A 19,239-nucleotide genomic window follows, 5' to 3' on the forward strand; every position below is an offset into this window, starting at 1 on the left:
CTATACTGTGGCACCTTATCAGACACCGGCTAAAAACCATTTGCACAGCATCCACTGCACTTCCTTTATGAATACTTTGTTATTTCTTCAAAGAACTCTATTAAATTTAACAGACAAATTTGCTCTTTTCAAATCTGTGCTGGCTGTCCTTAATTAATCCATATCTTTCTTAGTGAATATTAATTTTATCTCATATTATGGTTCCATAAGCTTACCAACTAATTTTAAAGGTACTGATTGATGACCCTCCTATACTTTGCCCAAGCAGCCATTTTTCACGTGAGTCTGGGCAATGTGTTGGCTAACTCAGCACATAATGAGGATCAAACCTGTGACCTCTTGGCCTGCATATCTCAGTACCACATCATTTAACCATTGTCTTGGGAGTTTCATGATTTAAGGCATTATAATTGTGCAACATTTCACTGAACACACCTGCTTCAGTTATATAATCAACCTAATTGTTCCTTTCCCCTTAAAAGCCTGGCACTACAGTCATTTTTCCATTTGGGACTCTGAGTTGCCAATTTTTCCTGTTGTTTTGTCTGAGTTTTACACCAGTTAATATGATCAGCTGATCAGTCAATGCACTGATCAGAATCACACATGGCTGAATCACTCAAGTATCTGCTTATTGTTGTTTGATATTGCACTGGGGAAAAAGGTATGATTCTCTAATATGATTCTCTTAGCATAGGCAGTTTATAAATAGGTGCACATTTGACGCACCATTTTCAGAATGCAAGAAAAGCAGGTGAGTGCCATTGACTCTCTGCAATTCAGACATTGGAGATGAATGAAACCAGAGCATTGAAGTGTTTATTTGGATGGTGTTTTATATATTATATGGTAACCTCTTCTAGTCACTTATGAGAGAGTTGATCACGTTTCTGCAAAAAATTGTTGTAAATTTGATAATAGATGAAAATAATCAATGTTCTAAGATAGGTAGTAAAGATGGTACTTATGTAGTCATCATTTTAACAGTTACTTTTTTTCTATAGAACAGTAGAAACATTTTCACTATTCCTGAAGCTATGTTTGTGATTTCTTCTAATCAAGAACAAGTCCTAAATAATATAAAAGGTAAGCAAACTGAACACTACCCATAATTTACAAAAGCAAAATACTGGAAATACTCAGCAGGTCAGGCAGCATCTGTGGAGAGAGAAACAGAGTTAATTAATGTGTTATGTTGATGACCTTTCGTCAGAACCCATAATTTATTCGGTGAAAGAAAAACTTATCCGGATTTTATAATTCTGCTTTGTGTTCTCATTCTTTGTTTTAAAATATATTGCCCCCCACATTCTTTCCTATTCGTGTTCTCTGTCCCTTAGTAGCAAAGTGAGATTGTTGGGTTGCAGACTTTGTCACTTCTGTTTTAAGTGATTACCGGATACAGTGGTGTCATGTCGCCAATGAAAAATTGGAGACGTTCTTTGTGAGAGTGGTGCTTTCTACTTGAACAAAGTGATTGAGTTACTGGGCTGCCTTTATTTCTGCAATTCACATTAAACATGTACGGATACAGTATCTTGTAATCCATCCAAGCCCACACTTACAGGGACAGAAAAGATAGGAGAGTAAAACTGCTAATAAGCAATGTGTTGTGCAGCTATTCAAATTGACTAACATTGTAGGAAAGCAACGGGAGTATTTATTTTATATCGGCGCGTCTCCTGTTTTAAATAAATAATTTTCCAGATTTAAAGAAAATTGAAAGCATTTGCCTGACTGAACTTGCTCGCCCGCTCTCGCTCTGTCGCTCTCGCTCTGTCGCTTCACTTAAACGATAAGGGGTTATGGGAAGCGGGCAGTGAAGTGGAGCTGAGTCCATGATCAGATCAGCCATGATCTTATTGAATAGCGGAGCAGGCTCGAGGGGCTGTATGGCCTGCTCCTGTTCCTAGTTCTTATGTTCTTTCTGGTATGTATGACTCAGGCACTCAATAGATAATCTCCCTACCATTGGAAGAGTCTCCCTTTATGCTTTTACTTTCTAAAGTTCCATTTGTTTGATCTGATCAAGAAATCAGAAATTAATTTGTTGTGAACTGGCAGGAAAACGGATCTCTTTTCCGTTTTATCATTAGAATGGAAGGATGATTTTGTGTGCACTGAAGATTCAGGATCTGAGATGGAGCATAATAGCTGCACAGATGCATTCTTACATAATGCAGGTATGTTTTCACATAATAAGAACAGGAGCTTTTGGAAAGTCATGTTTAAACATGATAATTAGAGTTTGGAATCTTCGAACACTGGTATCTGACAGACAACTACTGATGGCAGTAGGAGGAAAGGAGAAGCAAATCTCCATCGAGGTTGATGGGACAAAATGAAATGTCTTATTTCAACTTATGCATGCAGTCTGCACTTGTCAATTCCAGATTCCTCCCTACTTTACCTTAACAGTGTGACCTGACTACAGCCTCACAAGACCCCCCCTCCTGTGGCATTTCATTTCCCACAGCAGCCTTGTGTTGGAGTGAACTTGCCAGTTTTGTGCCAATTAATATAGGCACTTTTGTACCGTGGCCTGAGCCCCATTAGAGATTAAAATGAGACAATTCAGTCTCACTTCATGTTATAACCTTACAGCTGGCAGAGGAGGGATAGTTTTATCAGTCATTCTAGGTTTGGATTCAAACCCATGACTCAAGTGACTATATTATGGATCACTTGTTTAATCCACTGAAGCACTTGGTCCTGAATCAGATATATTCTTAATCATTGCTAAATTTGATAAAGGCATCAAATGGTAGGCTGGTGAATTAATTAATTCACGCTTAAATCCAACGTATTTATAATATGCTTTGAATTTTGTAAATAGTTGCATGCGAGTAGTTGATGGGGTTTTACACCAAGACTTAGTACTTGGGGAATGGAAATGTTTATAGAGCCTTCCTATATAATAATTGTTGTGGAGCCTGATGGTACCCGACTCAATTACTAGAATATTCCCACTATGATTGTTCATAGTTACCTAGATTAAGTAGTTAACTAAAGTCCTTAAAAATTTTGGATTATTTACTTAAATTAAAAAAAAATGGTACCACAAGGGACATTGCAGTTATTTTCCTCAGTCTAGAGGGAGACAAAGCAGCTAGAGTCCAGACTCCTGTTCATTATCAAGTGATTGTTGTTCAAAAGCATGTGTGTGTGGGTGTTGAGTGAGGACATGATTGTATTGGCTATAAACTCATGGTCTAAAATTCTGCAGACATTTGCTGCCTAAGCACATCAGGAATGGTCACTTGAGTGGGGTATTGTAAGGCATCGATGGGACTATACTTCAGTGTGGGTCAGCATCTTTGAGAGGAAGGGAGAAGATTGAAGGGGTGGGAAAGAGGGATATCACCAAATCCTTGAAAGAAACATGCATCAGTAATGTCTCATAAGATATTTAAAACCACGTAATATAACCGATAAGTAGAATTTGTTGTAATGTGTGTTACAGAGGGGCAGGAAGCTATATCTTCACAGAATCCTTGGAATGCAGTATCACCTGTGCACCTTGGTGGAGTTCCATCTTCAGGGGGTGAGTAATATGCTTGGATTGATGAAGCTTTTCAGCTTTAAAAAATAAATTTCCCAAAAGGAGAATGAGGGAATTAAAGGTTCAACACCAATGTTAATTGCACTGTTCAAGTGGACACTTGAAGTGATCAATCACGCTACGTTACTCACTCATGCATGTGGCAGAACCAGTCTTTGAAGTCTGACCAGTTTAATATTTTCTTGTGTTGAGCAGTGAGTCTTTTTTTTCCCACTTATTTGGTAAATGTTTGCAAAAAGTAGTGTTGAGTCCTGTGGGCTAGCAGTTGGTTACAAATATTACTTCTGTTTATAGATGATGTTTCTACTTCTGGATTCAACTTGAGAGATTGAGGTCTTACCCTGTGCTATGGAAACTGAAAATTGTACTGTAACTTGTTACCTGGGAATAACATACCGTACGGCTAAATGGTTGTGCATTTGCATTTAACAGAATTCTTTCTTTCACGCATTAGAGGGGAGATTTTCTGTTTTAATGTTTCTGGAGCACATATCGGGAATTGTCTCACCCTCATTCAGGGATTTTCCATTTATCGAAAGCAGCAAATCTCCTCTTGCCTTCCATGTTTTCATAGGGGCAATACTGCTTGTGCTTACAGTTTAAAAGATTGATGAACTTGCTTTTGATTGAGAAGTTGTGTGTACCTTTCATCAACGTGGATATCATCTGGAAAGCATTGTGGGAAAATGCTGCTAATTTTGATTCGACTCAATTAAACACCAGGGATATGGAGAACAAAAGGAAATATATAATGAAAAGTTCTGAGTTCAGGGATTTGGGTTCACTGCCTCTTCTCTTAATGTACAGGTAAATAATATGAAATGCACAACTATAAAATGGCAGAGTATTTGGTACCAGTCCAAGAGCTGAGAATAAGTGAATGCACGAGTGACACTTTGGAGAGACAAATGGTTAGCAGCAGAGGAGGGGGCAAGGTAGCATGAGTAGGCTCACACAGCGCAGGCAGCAGACTTCTTTGAAGGACCACAATGAATGATAGCACATTGCATCAACTGAAGCATAGCTGATGGAGACATCCCCATGAACCGAAGCATGGCTAGCCTGCGCAGTACTTAACATTTAGCAAAGCCAGACTGTGGAATTTGCAGGATTTACCCTCTCCCTCAAGTGTGGGCCCAGCTTGTGCAGTGGTGGTTGCTTTTCTCCAGGCAGGACCCATCAAAGCAGCGACCTTGTCGTCCACAGGTGTCAGTGGGTGCAGATTTGCCGGACCTCCTCCTGTTCGAGTTCTCTCTCTTTTGTTGTGTGCAACCTTCCTCTGCAAAGATGAAAATGTAACTTTTTAGAAAGGGTGTCTTTCTCCTGGGTGGGACATACAGATGGTCACAATTGCAATTGCAATTCCAGTGAATAAATTAAAATATGACTTGCACTAACTGCTTGACCAAGGTCCTGCCATTTCTTTGTGCATTGACCTCCGGACCTCGGGGTGGTCACCATTGCACAGTAATCTTGTGAAAGTTGGTTACAACGGAGCCAAGTTTCGGCCTGAGTTGCTCCTGTTTTTTTGGAGCAACTGGTTTAGAATGGAGTATCTTAGAAATTGCAATTCTCGGCATTTAGTTTGCTCCAGTTCTAGTCAGTTAGAACAGTTTCAGTTTGGAACAGATTTTTTTTTTTCAAAAGGGGGCGTGTCTGGCCACTTACGCCCGTTTTGAAAGTTTAGGCAGTGAAAACTTACTCCAAACTAACTTAGAATGGAGTAAGTGTAGATTTTTGTACGCTCAGAAAAACCTTGATCTACACTTAGAAAATCAGGCGTAGGTTACAAATCAGGCGTAGGGAATGGGGGGGGGGGGGGTTTAAAGGGAAGTTTACAAACATTAAACACTTCAGTTTTACAAATAATGAGCCATCATCAATAATAAATGATAAAAGCATCAATAAATCAACCAATAAAAAAAATTAATAAGGAATAATTTTTTAAAAAAATCAATAAATAAAACATTTTCTACTTACCGACTGCAGCACCGGGAGCCCTCCAACAGCGTGCTGGGATGCCCCCCCCAGTGGGCCCAAGTTTCCACATGATTTGCACCTGATTTTTAGGAGCAACTGGTGGAGAACGGACTATCTTAGAAATCGCAATTCTCCACATTTTATTTTCTGCAGTTCTAGTCAGGTAGAACAGTTCTACTTTGGAACAGAATTTTTTCTTCAAAAGGGGGCGTGTCCGGCCACTGACGCCTGATTTCAAAGTTTCCACAGTGAAAACGTACTCCAAACTAAAGTAGAATGGAGCAAGTGAAGATTTTTGTAGACCTGATAAAACCTGTTCTACACATTAAAAAATCAGGCGCAGGTTACAAATTAGGCGTCCAGAACGAGGGGGTGGGGAGGGAACTCATTAAATTCTACAATAAATCCTTATTTGTATTATACAAATAAATCCAACCTGAATAAACATTTATAAGCAAAGAAAAGATTAAATAAACCATCTTCCTACCTGTGTGAAAGTGCTTCAGCCAGGGAGAATTCTGCAGGCGTTCGTTCCCACGGAGGGGAGGAGGGGGAATTAAACAGCCGTTCGTTCCCGCGGAGGGGAGGAGGGTGAAGGGAACAGCCGTTTCGTTCCCGCGGGGGAAGGGGGAAGGAGACAGTGAGAAGGCTGCAAGTGCTAATGTGCTTTTATTAAAAAAATGTTCAAAAATTAAACAGCTACAAAGAACTACAAAAATGGCCGAGTGCCAATGTTTTTTTCACACTGAGCATGCGCGAACGCTCCAACGCGCACGCGCAGCGTTGCCGGCAGGAAAAAAAACTAGTTTAAATAGTACCCGCCCCCTCCCACTTACAAAATCGGCGCGAGTATAGGCTCCGCCCCCCCTGGGCGCCGCGCCAGGCAGACAAGGAGCTGCAGAATGCTCCAGAATTGCGAGTTTTTTTTTAGGCTGGGAGCCCGTTTTTATCGTGGAAACTTGGGCCCACTGTGTCTCTGTCAGTGTCTCTATCTCTCTTGTCTGTCTCTCTGTCTGTGTGTGTGTGTGTCTCTCTCTCACTGTCTGTCAGTGTCTGTACTTCTGACAGCAAGGGGTGGAGGGTGGGGTGGGAGGGAGAAGGGGGGGGGGAGAGGGGAAGGGTGGGGGAAGGAGAAGGAAGGAGAAGGGAGAGGGAGGCTGAACGGGCCGGGCCCAAGACTTCGGGCCGGGCCCAAGACTTCGGGCAGGGCCCGTCCCCAGCACCGGATTTACAGGTAGGTGGTGTTGGTCGGGGTCGGGGGGGGGGGGGCGGAGGGAGGTCAGGTCGGGGGGGGGGGGGGGGGGCGGAGGGAGGTCGGGTCGGGGGAGCGGAGGGAGGTCGGGTCGGGTCCGGGGGGGGGGGGGCGGGTGGGCGCGGGGGGGGGGGGGGTCGGGTCCGGGGTGGGGGGGTCGGTTCGGTTCAGATCGGGGGGGGGGGGGGGAGCGGTGGAGGTCAGGCTGGGTCGGATCGGGTGGGGGGGGAGCGTGGGTCCGGTCCAGGGGCAGGCGGGGTGGAGCGGGGGGGGGAGCGGGAGTCGGGTCGGGAGGAAGCAGGAGCTGGGCGTGGGAGGCAGTCTTATACACGCAGCCCCATACATGCAGCCCCAGTGAGGCCATTCTGCCAGGGCTAGGGGCTGCGTGATTCGGGCCCCTCCCACACAGTTTTGGGCACCTGGAGCTACTGCACATGCGCGCTCACTGTAGCGCGCATGTGGAGAGGTCCCGGCACTGTTTTCAGCGCAGGGACCTGGCTCCGCCTCCTACAGCTCGTACTGCGCCACGTCCAGCTCCAGAGGGCCTGCAAGGAGCCGGAGAATAGGTAATTATTTTTTAGGCGCACTTTGCGGCACAAAAATCGGCAGCCAGGTCGGGGCTGCACCGTTCTCGGTGCGGCCCGAAACTTGGGCCCAACGTTTCTTCATTTCTTTTGGTGAAACTTTTATTTGACCTCTGCTGATGTCCAGCTTGTGCCAACTGGTCTCAATTACAGTAACCAGGGCCTCCACTTGGTCCTGTGAGAAATTCTTGGTCCTTGAGCCACGTTGCATATTGCAGCTCTGATTTTTTTCCACTCAGAATTAAAATTCTCACACACCACTTAGAATTAAAGTTCACACACACAACTGGCTCTTTAAAAATGGCTGAATGCAGATCAGGAGATGTTCTGGGCATGCGCGTCCATTGCAGTCACGTAAAAAATTTCTTTTTTTTTCCCCCATGCATATGCAGAAGAGGGGGGGTCATCCTTTTTTTGGCGCAGACATTAGGCTCCACCCCCCCAAAACGAAAGAACAGGCTGCGCGGCGCCAATTTCAACAATTAGAATGGGGAAACTTTCAAGTTTTTCTTTAGCGTAGTCGGGCCCCAAAAAAACGGCAGTAACTCTTCAAATACGCCAAAACAACGGCATTGGGGAAAATTGATCCCATAGGCTGAACAAAATTGTGCAGAAATGACAAGAAATGATCATTTTGATTACAAGTATTCATTTGTATGAACAGCTTCAGAAAATGCTTAGAACTTTATTTAATATTTTTCTCATTACTGTTAGCTTGGCTCAGTGGGAGCACACTCACTTCTGACAGAAAATCCAGGTTTAAAGCCCTACTTCAGTACTTGAGCATGTAATCTAGGCTGATATTTCAGTGCAGTACTGAAGGAGTGCTGCATTGTCAAAGGTGATGTCTTTTGGATGTGGGATTAAACCGACATTCTGTCTGCCTGTTCAATGTGAAATATCCCAAGGCAGTCTTTAAAGACGAGGAAGGGAGCTTTGGTGTCCCGGCAAAATTTATCCCTCAACCAACTCTGCCAAACCAGACTGTCATTTATCTCATTGTTGTTTCTGGGATTTAGCTGTGCGCAAATTGGTTGCATTTGCTTTTTTAACAACAGTAATTACATTTCAAAAGTAATTCCTTGTCTGTGAAATGGTTTGGGATGTCCTGAGAATTTAAAGGTGCTAAATAAAAGGCAATTTTCTATCTATTATTACCATGATCTGACTTATCATCTCTATCCTGTAAAATCAGCTAATGCAGCTGGGGGGAGGGGAGAGGATGCAACAATTGGCTTCAGCACTCCTTGATTTAGGCTGGTGGGGTGTTCTCGTTCTGATCAATATGTAGTGACCTCGACTAGAGGTGCATATTTGTGGATACCAGGTCAGGTTGGGGTCAGGCTCAACTGTGATCCTCTGCAGTTGAATAGCCTGCCAGCACTCATCGTCAAGCTAAGACATAGCCAGGTAGCAGAGGTTAACCAATGGATCAGTACTCGAGCAAAGATTCAATAGTTTCAGGAGAAGAAGTGGGGAGCATTGGCTCTGTAAAGAACAAATAAAGGAAATATGTTTGTACGTTCATGTCCTCAGGAAGGTGGCAGATTCAATCCCTGGTCTGCTCTAAGTTGATTATTTTGAATGTTTAGGCCACGACTACTGCAACCTCTTTGTAGTAGATTGTTGTAGTAGTTGTGGAGTTAATGTAGTTTGGTACTATTGAATAGACTTTCAGTCACTTAATATGTGATATCATTAAGAAGCTTGGCTATGTATAGATGGATAAACACATTTCCAAAGTGCTTGTGATTTAGAAATTACATTAGTCAATCTCCTATGACATTGTACATGGGAGTAAAACTCATGTGTAATCTTCAGGTGAATTGGGATCAGAGGATGGGAGAAAGTGAATCGGGTGTATGCAGATGTAATTCAGTCCCCATTTTTAATCATACATTCTGTTTTAATCATAAATTCCTATGTCCATCTTTATAATGGAAACTGCCAATTCATATTTGTCCTGCAATAAAATTTGGCTCCAGTGGTGGCATTGCAGGTTCCATTATAAATGTACCCATTGGACTTTATAATGAAAAAGGTTGACAGGTAGCATGTGCAGTTGTAAGGTTTCTAATATGTAGATTGAATGAAGAAGCACAATTAATATGTACCTGATCTTTCAATTTATTACAGAAACTTGTGTTTCATGTACGAGTACTTCAGAACTTTGTAAGATGCATGTTGACAAATGTGATGGTCACCTGTCTTCCACATTCGTTGATACTCCTGCCTGCAGCGGGCCAGCCATTGAGCTTCGGCTTCCAGATAGCAGCACACAGGATGACCCAGAGAAATCGGTAGAGTTGTACACAGACGAGTCCCAACGAGAACAGTCACATTCAGAAATACTGTGTGCTGAAAGCCCCTCGCTCACAGTAATCACGTCTGTAGAGAGTAAAAGAATGGACACAGCGAATGTGGCAGAGCCTGAGGAGTCACCTGTTAGACTTGATGATGACAACAGAGAGAAATCTGTAAACCGCAGCAGGACTGCTTGCAACCTCTTGTTTAAAAATATAGCCCCTCTATCGGTTGCAGCTAACAATAACAGAAATTTGAATTGTGTGGGCTTGTTCAAAAACATATCCCCTGTGTCATGGACAGCAAGTAGTAGCCACACAAATTCAAATGGTGGCCAATGTAAACCAAGTACAGTGGTGCATAATTACACAACAGCAGCTAAAAACAATATGCTGGAAGCAGGAGAACAGCGATTAAATGATAGTGGAGATGACGAACCTGATGAGATCCTGAGAGCTGCAAAAAGGAAACGGCAATTTGTGGATTCAGAGGATGAACCAGATGGAACCAGTGTTGACCAATGTACTTCCTGGAAGCAGAGCAGGGCTGTAAATGGGGCTCCGAACTCGTGGAACTTCAGTACTGATGAAACTTTCATTGGATCAGATAATTTTGAAGAAACAGCTAATGATGTTTGTCGGATGAATACCATTACTAGACACAAAGAGTCTTGTAGAGAGCAAGAAGATGGAAGGAATACAATGTTTAAAGATACTGCTTTGAGAAATATACCAGAAAACAAAATGACAATCGTGTCAGCACAGTATAATAAACTTGATTTTGTTTCTGAGAGGTCATCTCGACAAGTCAGAGATTGTAGAGGACAGGCATCCTCAGCTCCTATTGTGCAGCCCGCAGAGGATGTTGGTGCTGGTGTGAAACGTGCACTTTCACCCCATGTTGAGCAGGACAAAGATGAGCCTCTGGTAAGCTATCTAACAACAAGCTCCATAGTCCATATTTACAGGATTTTTGGGTCTCTTTGAATTATAATGTGCTGATTATACTGTCACTTAAAATGGGAACTGTTCTTCTGAATTTCTGTTCAGTCGGATTTTCAGGTGGTTGTGTGAACTTGCCGACATGTCCACAGATTAGCACAATTTGGATTCCAGACTTGCATGTGTAGCGGGATTGTTGATAGCTTCTGCATACTAACCACTTTTGCACCTTGTACTCCAATTCTTGTTTACTACAAATTAGTGAAAAAAACAAAAATATAATTAGTGTCTGTTAAAAATGAGGCATCCAGGAAAGTATCTCCCTTCCCTGCCACTGAGTGCTGCACTGTCACACATACTGATGTTAGACAGTACTGTGGTGTAATAGCAAGCTATGTGTGGCGATTTCAAAGTCTGGAGGAATTGGAGCAAGTTTGCAGGTAATTTTGCAAACTGCATTGGGTGAACTGGGATGCAAGTGAATTCTTTCTGGATTAAGCTGCATCTGAAGCCAATGTAATGAAGTATGAGAATCAGCCCACAACAATGCTGTATTTAATCCTTCAATTATTGAAAGACCATTTTGTTTCTAACAAATGTATCTTATTTCTTTACAGCCACTACAATCGTTATTCTCTTGTTATATTATCCAAAATATATATACTTTTAATTAAAGCAATGTAAAAGAACCTTCGAGGATATCTTAACTTGCATTAGACTAATTATAAGGATAGACTGATTCATGATTATATTGCCAGATTACAAATACAGGTTGAAACCTCCCTTATCCAGAACCACCCCTCGTCCAGAAAAATCCCTTTTCCAGAACAGGCCAGGTCCCGAGGGTTCTGGACAAGGGAGGCTCAACCTGTAGCAGAAACTCTGAAGTTAGTGGCAAGTTCACAGTGTAAATGTTCATGCCAACAGATTCAACATGCACCATCAAAAGAGCTGGTTTCAAACTGCAATTCATCCTGGAGTAAGTGTACAGTGGCTTGAAGGCAGAAGTGTCCAAATTTTATGCTGCAAGTGAGCTAAAGTGCTGATATCTTCCCTTTAAAGGCCAGTGAAGTGACTTTGCTCTCGCTGATCTTGCAGTTTCCAGCCAATAACGTATTCATCTTCCTAAAGTAAATCAAACTTCTAAAAAATGGCTAGGCCAAGGTGGTTCCTACAGCAGTGGGAGTGGCAGCTGGTGCAGCAATCCCCCTTTCAGGAAGCAGTTTTCTGCAATATAAATGCAGCATAAGAAATGCATTAGCTTTCAGTAGCCTTGGAAACAGTTGTCATATAACACTGACACTGCACCATTATTAGAGGACAGGATACTTCATCCAACATGTATTTGTAGTAATCTGGTTTAAGCATAATGTTGCTAGTAATGTTAGTTACGTTGTGAGCAGGTAGTCACTAATAATGAAGATGAACATACTTAGGAAGGTTTTATAATTAATGTTTTTTTTCTAGCTTGTTTTCTTTAGCTCTGCTCAATTCCTTCTATCATTGCCAAGTTTGTCTCTTACTCGGGTGAATACTCCTTTGATCCTTTGCTTGTGAACCCAACACCTCACTGCAGGAGCTTCTGTAAGGTTACAGGTTTCTTGTATAGTATGAATCATAATATCTTTCTATAATCTTTGCAGAGACATCCTGATGGAAGCCAATTTTTGTATAGCTATCCAGCACCCAATGTTGAGCTGATCACTCGGGTGAACTCTGTAAGGTTTGTAATCTGCAAATGCAAATTGCTTTTTATTTTTTTTAAATGTCTCCCATTTCTATCTCTGCTCTGCTCCCATTCAGTGAGTCTCACCACTAATGCCATTAACGTTCTTTGGTTAACCCACTTGCATGTACACATATAGCTCCTTGACCAATCATTTTCCTTCCCTCTGTCAGGTAGCTACATAAGAGTGATAAAGCTGCCTCTTGGTGTAGTGCCAGTATGAATGCCAGTTGCTAATGAGCCCTCTTTTCATCCTCTGCATCGCACATCATTACCTAAGCCTATGGTAGAAACTACTTTTCTAAGGTGCTTTTCAAGTATAGAGAAATGTTTGACAGCTTTATAGGATAGTGGACGCCGATCAAAAGACAAGAGAAGGATTGCAAAGGTGAAAACTTGATTGAACTGGAGGATCTTGAGGCTTTTGAAAGTTAAGGAGAGAGGTGACAAGGTGGAGAATGTTCCAGAGGGCGAGAGCATTATGGTTGAAGCAGCAGCTGCCAATGATGGAGTGGGAATCGCGGAGTAAACTGGTGGTGGAGGAACAGAGGGTTTATGCAGGGGCATGTAGTTGGAGTAAGTCACAGATAGGATGGAGTGAGCTCTTAGGGATATTTGAAAATGATTTTAAAATTGATTTCTGGGGACATGGGGAAACCAATGGAGCATGATGAGGTTATAGGTGAGAATGCAGGCTGCTGGAATCTGGATGAAGGGCAGAAGTAGAGGCGAACACGGAGAGCGTTGGAGAAATTGAGTTGCGAGGTGATGGAAGTATGTATATTTTGGCAGCAGAAGGGGAGTGGTAGGGACAGAGGTGGAAGCAGGCAGTTTTGGTCATTGGATGTGGGAAGAGGAGCTGAGTTCCTGGTTGAGCTGTTTGCCAAGGTTTCAATCTAAGCCTGAGGAGGAACCTGGGGAGGTTGATGGGGTCACGGCCAGAGGCATTTAGGTGTATTCGGCAGTCACAGAGTCTTAATGTGAATTGGGCAATTGGTGAGGGTGGCAACAGCTTTGATCTCAATGGCAGAAACAACAAGAACATAAGACATGGGAGCAGGAGTAGGCCATTCGACCCCTCAAGCCTGCTCCACCATTGAATAAGATCATGGCTGATCTACATCAGCTCCACTTTCCTGCACTATTCCCATATCCCTTGTTTTTCTTAATATCCAAAAATCTATCGATCTCTGTCTTAAATACACTCAATGACTGAGCCTCCAAAGCCCTCTGGAGTAGAGAATTCCAGAGATTCACCACCCGCTGAGTGAAGAAATTTCTCCTCATCTCAGCCCTAAATGGCTGACCCCTTATTCTGAGACTGTGACCCCTGGTTCTAAACTCCCCAGCCAGGGGAAATATCCTCCCTGCATCTACCCTGTCAAGCCCTGTAAGAATTTTGTATGTTTCAATGAGATCACCTCTCATTCTTCTAAACTCGACAGAATATAGGCCTAGTCTGCTCAATCTCTCCTCATAGGACAATTCCCCCCCCCCCCCCCCCCCCCTCCCATCCCAGAATCAGTCTGGTGAACCTTCGTTGCACTCTCTCTATGGCAAGTACATCCTTCCTAAGGTAAGGAGACCAAAACTGTACACAATACTCCAGCTATGGTCTCAACAGAGCTCTATATAATTCGTACTCAAATCCTCTTGTAATAAAGGCCATTTGCTTTCCCAATTGCTGTACATGCATATTAACTTTTAGTGATTCGTGAATAAGGACACCCAAATCCCTCTGAACACCAACATTTCCCAATCTTTAACCATTTAAAAAATACTCTGCTTTCCTAATTTTCCTACCAAAGTGGGTAACTTCACATTTCTCCACATTATGGCCTCAATTTTGGCCCAGCCCGTTTTTCGGCACACTTACCGTAGTTGCGCTGCTTTTCTCCGTTCAGAAGTGTGGCAAAAAATTCCTTCCCACTTTGGTCGCTATCCGGCCTCTTCCCTGTGGTCGCATAGCGTGGCCAGTCGAGTCGGGGGTGGAGCCAGTGTCCTACGCCAAAAACTGTGCCGGGACGTCTGCACATGCGCAGTGGAGTATCCGCACATGCGCAATAGTTCTTCGCCCCCCCAGCCTCTCCGTGTGCTTGCTGCAGCCGCTCTGTGGGACCTGATGCTGGCCACTGTAATCACTCCCAGGCCAAGTGGCCTCCCGGTGCGATTTCTAAGAAATCAGTCGCACCGGGAGGCCACTCGGCCAGGGCTAGGGGCGGGCAGGAGAACTGATTTCTATCAGTTCTCCTGCCTGCCCCTGGCCGAGTGGCCTCCCACACTGGCTGGCCCGCTGCCTTCCCGGGCTGAGTTTGAAGATGAAGGTAGGACTTAATTCAATTTTTTATTTTTTATTGAATTCTTATTACTTTTTGTTTGCACGGTTTGGTGGTTTGTAAGGCTTGGTTGGTGGTTTAGGTGCATGTCCTCTCCGCTTCCCTTCCCACTCCTATCTCAGACCGAATGGCCTCCGATGTACCTACCTGAGCCGATTTCTTTAACTCTCCGCAATGGTTTTCTGAAGTGGCCACATACGCTGGCCTAAGTAGATTTGGCGTAACTATTAGCTGGCCAAAGTTGCCTAAATGGGCAGAACTGGTGTAGGTGGCTGGTAACACCCACTTTTGAGAAAAAAAAACTAAAAAATCGTAACCAACTCCGTTACACTGGTGCAAATTCATTAGGGAAAATGGGGATTTTTAAGTTACACCAGAAAAACCAAGTTACTCCAAAAAAAACGGAGCAACTAATGGCCAAAACTGAGCACAATATTCCATTTGCCATGTTCTAGAATCCATGGAATTTTGGAAGATGACAACCAATGCATCCACTATCTCTAAGCCACCTTTATTAAAATTCTATGCTGTAACTCATCAGGTCCAGGGGATTTATCGGCTTTCAGTTCCATTAATTTCTCTAGTACTATTTTTTTACTAATACTAATTTCCTTCAGTTTCTCATTTTCGCTAAACCCTTGGTTCTCCACTATTTCCAGGAAGTTTTTTGCATCTTATTCCATGAAGACAGACACAAAGTATTTGTTTAATTTCTCTGCCATTTCCTTAGTCCCCATTATAATTTCTCCTCTCCCACCAATGTTTTTTGGCCAATGCTGTTTCTTAGCTCCACCCAAACCCATTCTACTTCTTGATTTTCGGAGTTAACATAGAAACATAGAAAATAGGTGCAGGAGTAGGCCATTCGGCCCTTCAAGCCTGCACCACCATTCAGTAAGGTCATGGCTGATCATTCACCTCAGTACCCCTTTCCTGCTTTATCTCCCTACCCCTTGATCCCTTTAGCTATAAGGGCCATATCTAACTCCCTCTTGAATATATCTAACGAACTGGCATCAACAACTCTCTGCAGTAGAGAATTCCACAGGTTAACCACTCTTGAGTGAAGAAGTTTCTCCTCATCTCGGTCCTAAATGGCTTACCCCTTATCCTGAGACTGTGACCCCTGGTTCTGGACTTCCCCAACATCTAAGATCCTTTCTCTCTACTGTCTTTAATCCATCCTTTATTATCAGGGCTACCCCTCCTTTTCCATTTTGCCTATCTGTTCTAAAATTTAAGTATCCTGGAATATTTAGTTCCCAACCTTGGTCGCTTTGCAACCACGTCTTCGCAATGGCTATTGGATCAAACCTATTCATTTCTATCTGCGCTTTCCATCTATTTTGTTGCAAATGCTTTGTGTATTCAGATATAGTGCCTTTAGCTTTGACTTTTTTCTATTTTTCCCTGATGTCACTGATGCCTTTGTTGCATTCTCTGTCCCTTTCTGACTCACTCTGCTTATTTTTACCCAAAGCTCTACTCTGCTTGAGATCCTTGACATTTCTCTTGCTGCTTTTAAATATATTCTTTCCTGAATCCTCCCACCGCCTTAACCTCCTTCATTAGTTTAAAGCCCTCTCTACTGCCCTAGTTATTCGATTCACCAGGACACTGGTCCCAGCCCGGTTTAAGTGGAGCCTGTCCCATTGGAACAGCTCCCTCTTTGCCCAGTATTGGTGCCAGTGCCCCGTGAACTGAAACCCCTTCCTCCCACATCACTCTTTGAGCCACGCATTTAAACCTCTAATCTGTTTACACCAAGCTTTGTGTGATCGGTGCACATATAGAACAACCTCCATGTTGTTGTTGAGAGGGAGCATATAAATGGAAAAAGGATAGAGCTCTCAGTAGACAAGTGGCCACCAAATGAGCATAGGAGGAGAAGCTGTTGTATTGCCTACTATTTGACTGGCAAGAGCAGAATCATGAGAGAGCAGAACCATAGATGTGCCCTGTAAACAGATATTTGAGGAGGATGGAATGGTCAACTGTGTTGAAGACGGTGGAAAGGTCGAGGATGATATTGCAAGGAAGTGAACCGCAGTTGCTCTAGATGTTTGACTTTGACCAGTGCTATGAGCCAGGAAGTAGCCTAACCTGGGGAAATGGCAGTGAGGTGTTCCAGAACTTTGGAAAGGAAGAAAAGGTTGGAGATGGTGCAGTAGTTGGAGAGAATGGTGGAATTGAGACTAGAATTTTTTTTTAAGAAGAGGGTTGACAGTTTGGAAAAACGTAGGTACCATGTCAAAGGATAGAAACATGATGTCAACCTGCTGAAAAGGAAAAATCAAATAGCTTGGAGGTGAAGGTTTCGAGGGAGCATTTTTGTGGGTTTCATAGACAATATAGGATAGGAATTGACCTCCGCCCGATACGGGGCGCACCCTCCGTTTTATAAAGTTGGCGGAGATTCAGTCGATATTCGGGACTTTGAAGTTTTTTTTGCTCAGGGCACTTCCGCCCCTCAGAATGTCGTGGCGGCTGAGGGGCGGAAGTGCCCTTGCAGCGGGTCCACCGCCCTGGCCAGTCATAAGCGCTGCACTGATAACACCAGCGTGACGCGGACGTGCCATGTCACGCTGACTTGTCACAGCATCTCTCCCCTTCAGCTAAAAGGGAGGGCCGTTATGAGCTCTGCATACTTTTTAGTTGGGTCCACTGGGCCACCGGGGAGGATTTCGGCCGGGCCAGCAGCCTGACACCCAAGAGGGGGTGCCAAACTGCCTGTTGGTGGCCCGGTCGAACGCGGGGACGTAATTGTCGGGCCGACCTGGTAGTAAAAAATTAACATGGTAGCTGCGGTAGTGCACCCTCCCCTTTAAGGATGGCTGGGCCGCCATGTTATAGAGTGTATACCGACAGCAAAAGTCAGTCGAAAAGGGGTTGGTGCGTACACGCCATAGCGGGAAAACGGGTGGAGCGGTTCCGGGCACCACTCCAAACCTAAGGTTGGGCAATTTACAAAATGGCGGCCCCTCCTTGGCGACCATTCGGTGACCGGTTTCAGGTGGCAAGACGCCTTATCGGGAGGGGCAATTTCGGCCCCTATGAGTTTAGTGGAGGTTGTGTCAGAGGAACGATTGAAACATTGTGGCATATGGAAGTGGGGACTCAGTCAGGAAGAGGACTGGTGTGTGGAAAGGAGCGATTCGAGGAGGTAGTTGCAGCCTTGATTTTATGCACCAAAGTCCATGAGATTCTCACATTTGTTGTTGTGATGGGAAATGTAGTGGGGAAAAGTCAGAGGAGATGATTGGTTGTAGCAAAGAGGAGTTTGGAGTTATTTCTCTTTCCAGAAAGATCTTGGAGTGGTTTTTACTTTCTGTTCATTGCACTGCTAAATCCTTGCATTCCAAATTTACTTACCTGTAATTTAAAAACTTAGATTGGTACCCCCCAAAAAATAGCAGCAACACCCCCAGTTTCAAATGAATTGCTGCCTGAATAGAAAACAAATGATAGCAACCAGAATTATTATTTCAGTTGTGTATAACACTTTAGCTTCATTCTTGCATTGCCATTCAAAGGTGGAAGCAGAAACTGCTGACATTTGCTTGTGCACTTAATTTCAACAAAATCTACATTGTTTATATTTTCCAGGGTTTCAAGTGGGCTGCTGAAATGGGCAGTTTCGTATCTTTCTGGACCAAGTTTCACACAAGACTGACTGCTGTTCATTGCCGGCATGCAATTGGCCACTTATTTTGTGTTATTATATGTTATTAGCACTGTTTGAATTATTTTAAAACACATTAACATTATTTTTTTTGTGTGTTTTTAATGGTACATGTTAAAATGTATTAATACTTTATTACAGTATTGAGTATAGCTGCTCCAAGTGTAATAATAAACCAACACATAGCAGGGGTAGGAATACAGGTATGACACTGCATCCATGGGCTGCTCTTGGCACTTCCTAGCTGTTCACTCAGAGCAGTTATGACCAGGGACAGGCAGCCTGCCCATCCATCTTCCCAGCCACAGATGGTGTACGGCCCTGGACGACCAAGAGAATTGGAGAAACATTAAGAGATTTCATGCCCTCACCAAAAATAGTAATTTAATTTCTGAGGGGAATTTTGCAGCAGACTAAGGATTAGCCTGTATTGGAGGTTATATAATATAGTAGACTGGCATTACCTCCTATATTAGTGCCTTGGTTGATCTCAGCTTAACTCCTAATTGTTAATTGTACTGTTCAGAGCTGTTCAGTGATGTAATGTTTTGTATGTTTGTATGTGTACATTCAGAGAAGGACTTTATTATTAGTAAATAAAAATCTAATATTTTTGGTCAACATTTAATTTTTAGAAAGCTGATTTGCTATTAAATAACCTCAACTGTATCAAGATTTATTGTGCATTTGCTCACAACTGTGCTCTCAAAATCCTAACCTTTGACCCTAAATTCGCCATGGTAATTCTGCAGCTAGTGATCTGCTCAAACTCTTGGTTACCTCTACTTTTGAGATTCTTAATCTCAGCAAAACCTTCACTGTCTCACATTCTGGTCATTCACCAGTGTAGCATTTTCACTCCCTTAGGTCCA

At 43.3% G+C, this 19,239-nt stretch overlaps 1 protein-coding gene across 3 annotated transcripts in view; it reads left to right on the plus strand.

Annotated features, from left to right (window-relative positions):
• The window catches only part of acd (ACD shelterin complex subunit and telomerase recruitment factor), a 45,211-nt gene extending 26,223 nt beyond the window's left edge, over positions 1-18,988 (plus strand). The window contains exons 8-13 of one of the 3 annotated variants that reach the window (XM_070897959.1): positions 1,005-1,086; positions 2,097-2,183; positions 3,464-3,544; positions 9,515-10,608; positions 12,267-12,346; positions 18,292-18,988. In XM_070897959.1, coding sequence (XP_070754060.1) covers positions 1,005-1,086; positions 2,097-2,183; positions 3,464-3,544; positions 9,515-10,608; positions 12,267-12,346; positions 18,292-18,358 — 1,491 coding nt within the window. In that variant the 3' untranslated portion in view covers positions 18,359-18,988. The remainder of the gene's footprint in view (positions 1-1,004; positions 1,087-2,096; positions 2,184-3,463; positions 3,545-9,514; positions 10,609-12,266; positions 12,347-18,291) is intronic. The other 2 variants (XM_070897960.1, XM_070897961.1) reach the window with 2 other exon arrangements.
• Positions 18,989-19,239: the final 251 nt, after the last annotated feature.

The sequence above is a fragment of the Pristiophorus japonicus genome, chromosome 13 (genome assembly GCF_044704955.1).
Source record: "Pristiophorus japonicus isolate sPriJap1 chromosome 13, sPriJap1.hap1, whole genome shotgun sequence".
Lineage (NCBI taxonomy): Eukaryota > Metazoa > Chordata > Chondrichthyes > Pristiophoridae > Pristiophorus > Pristiophorus japonicus.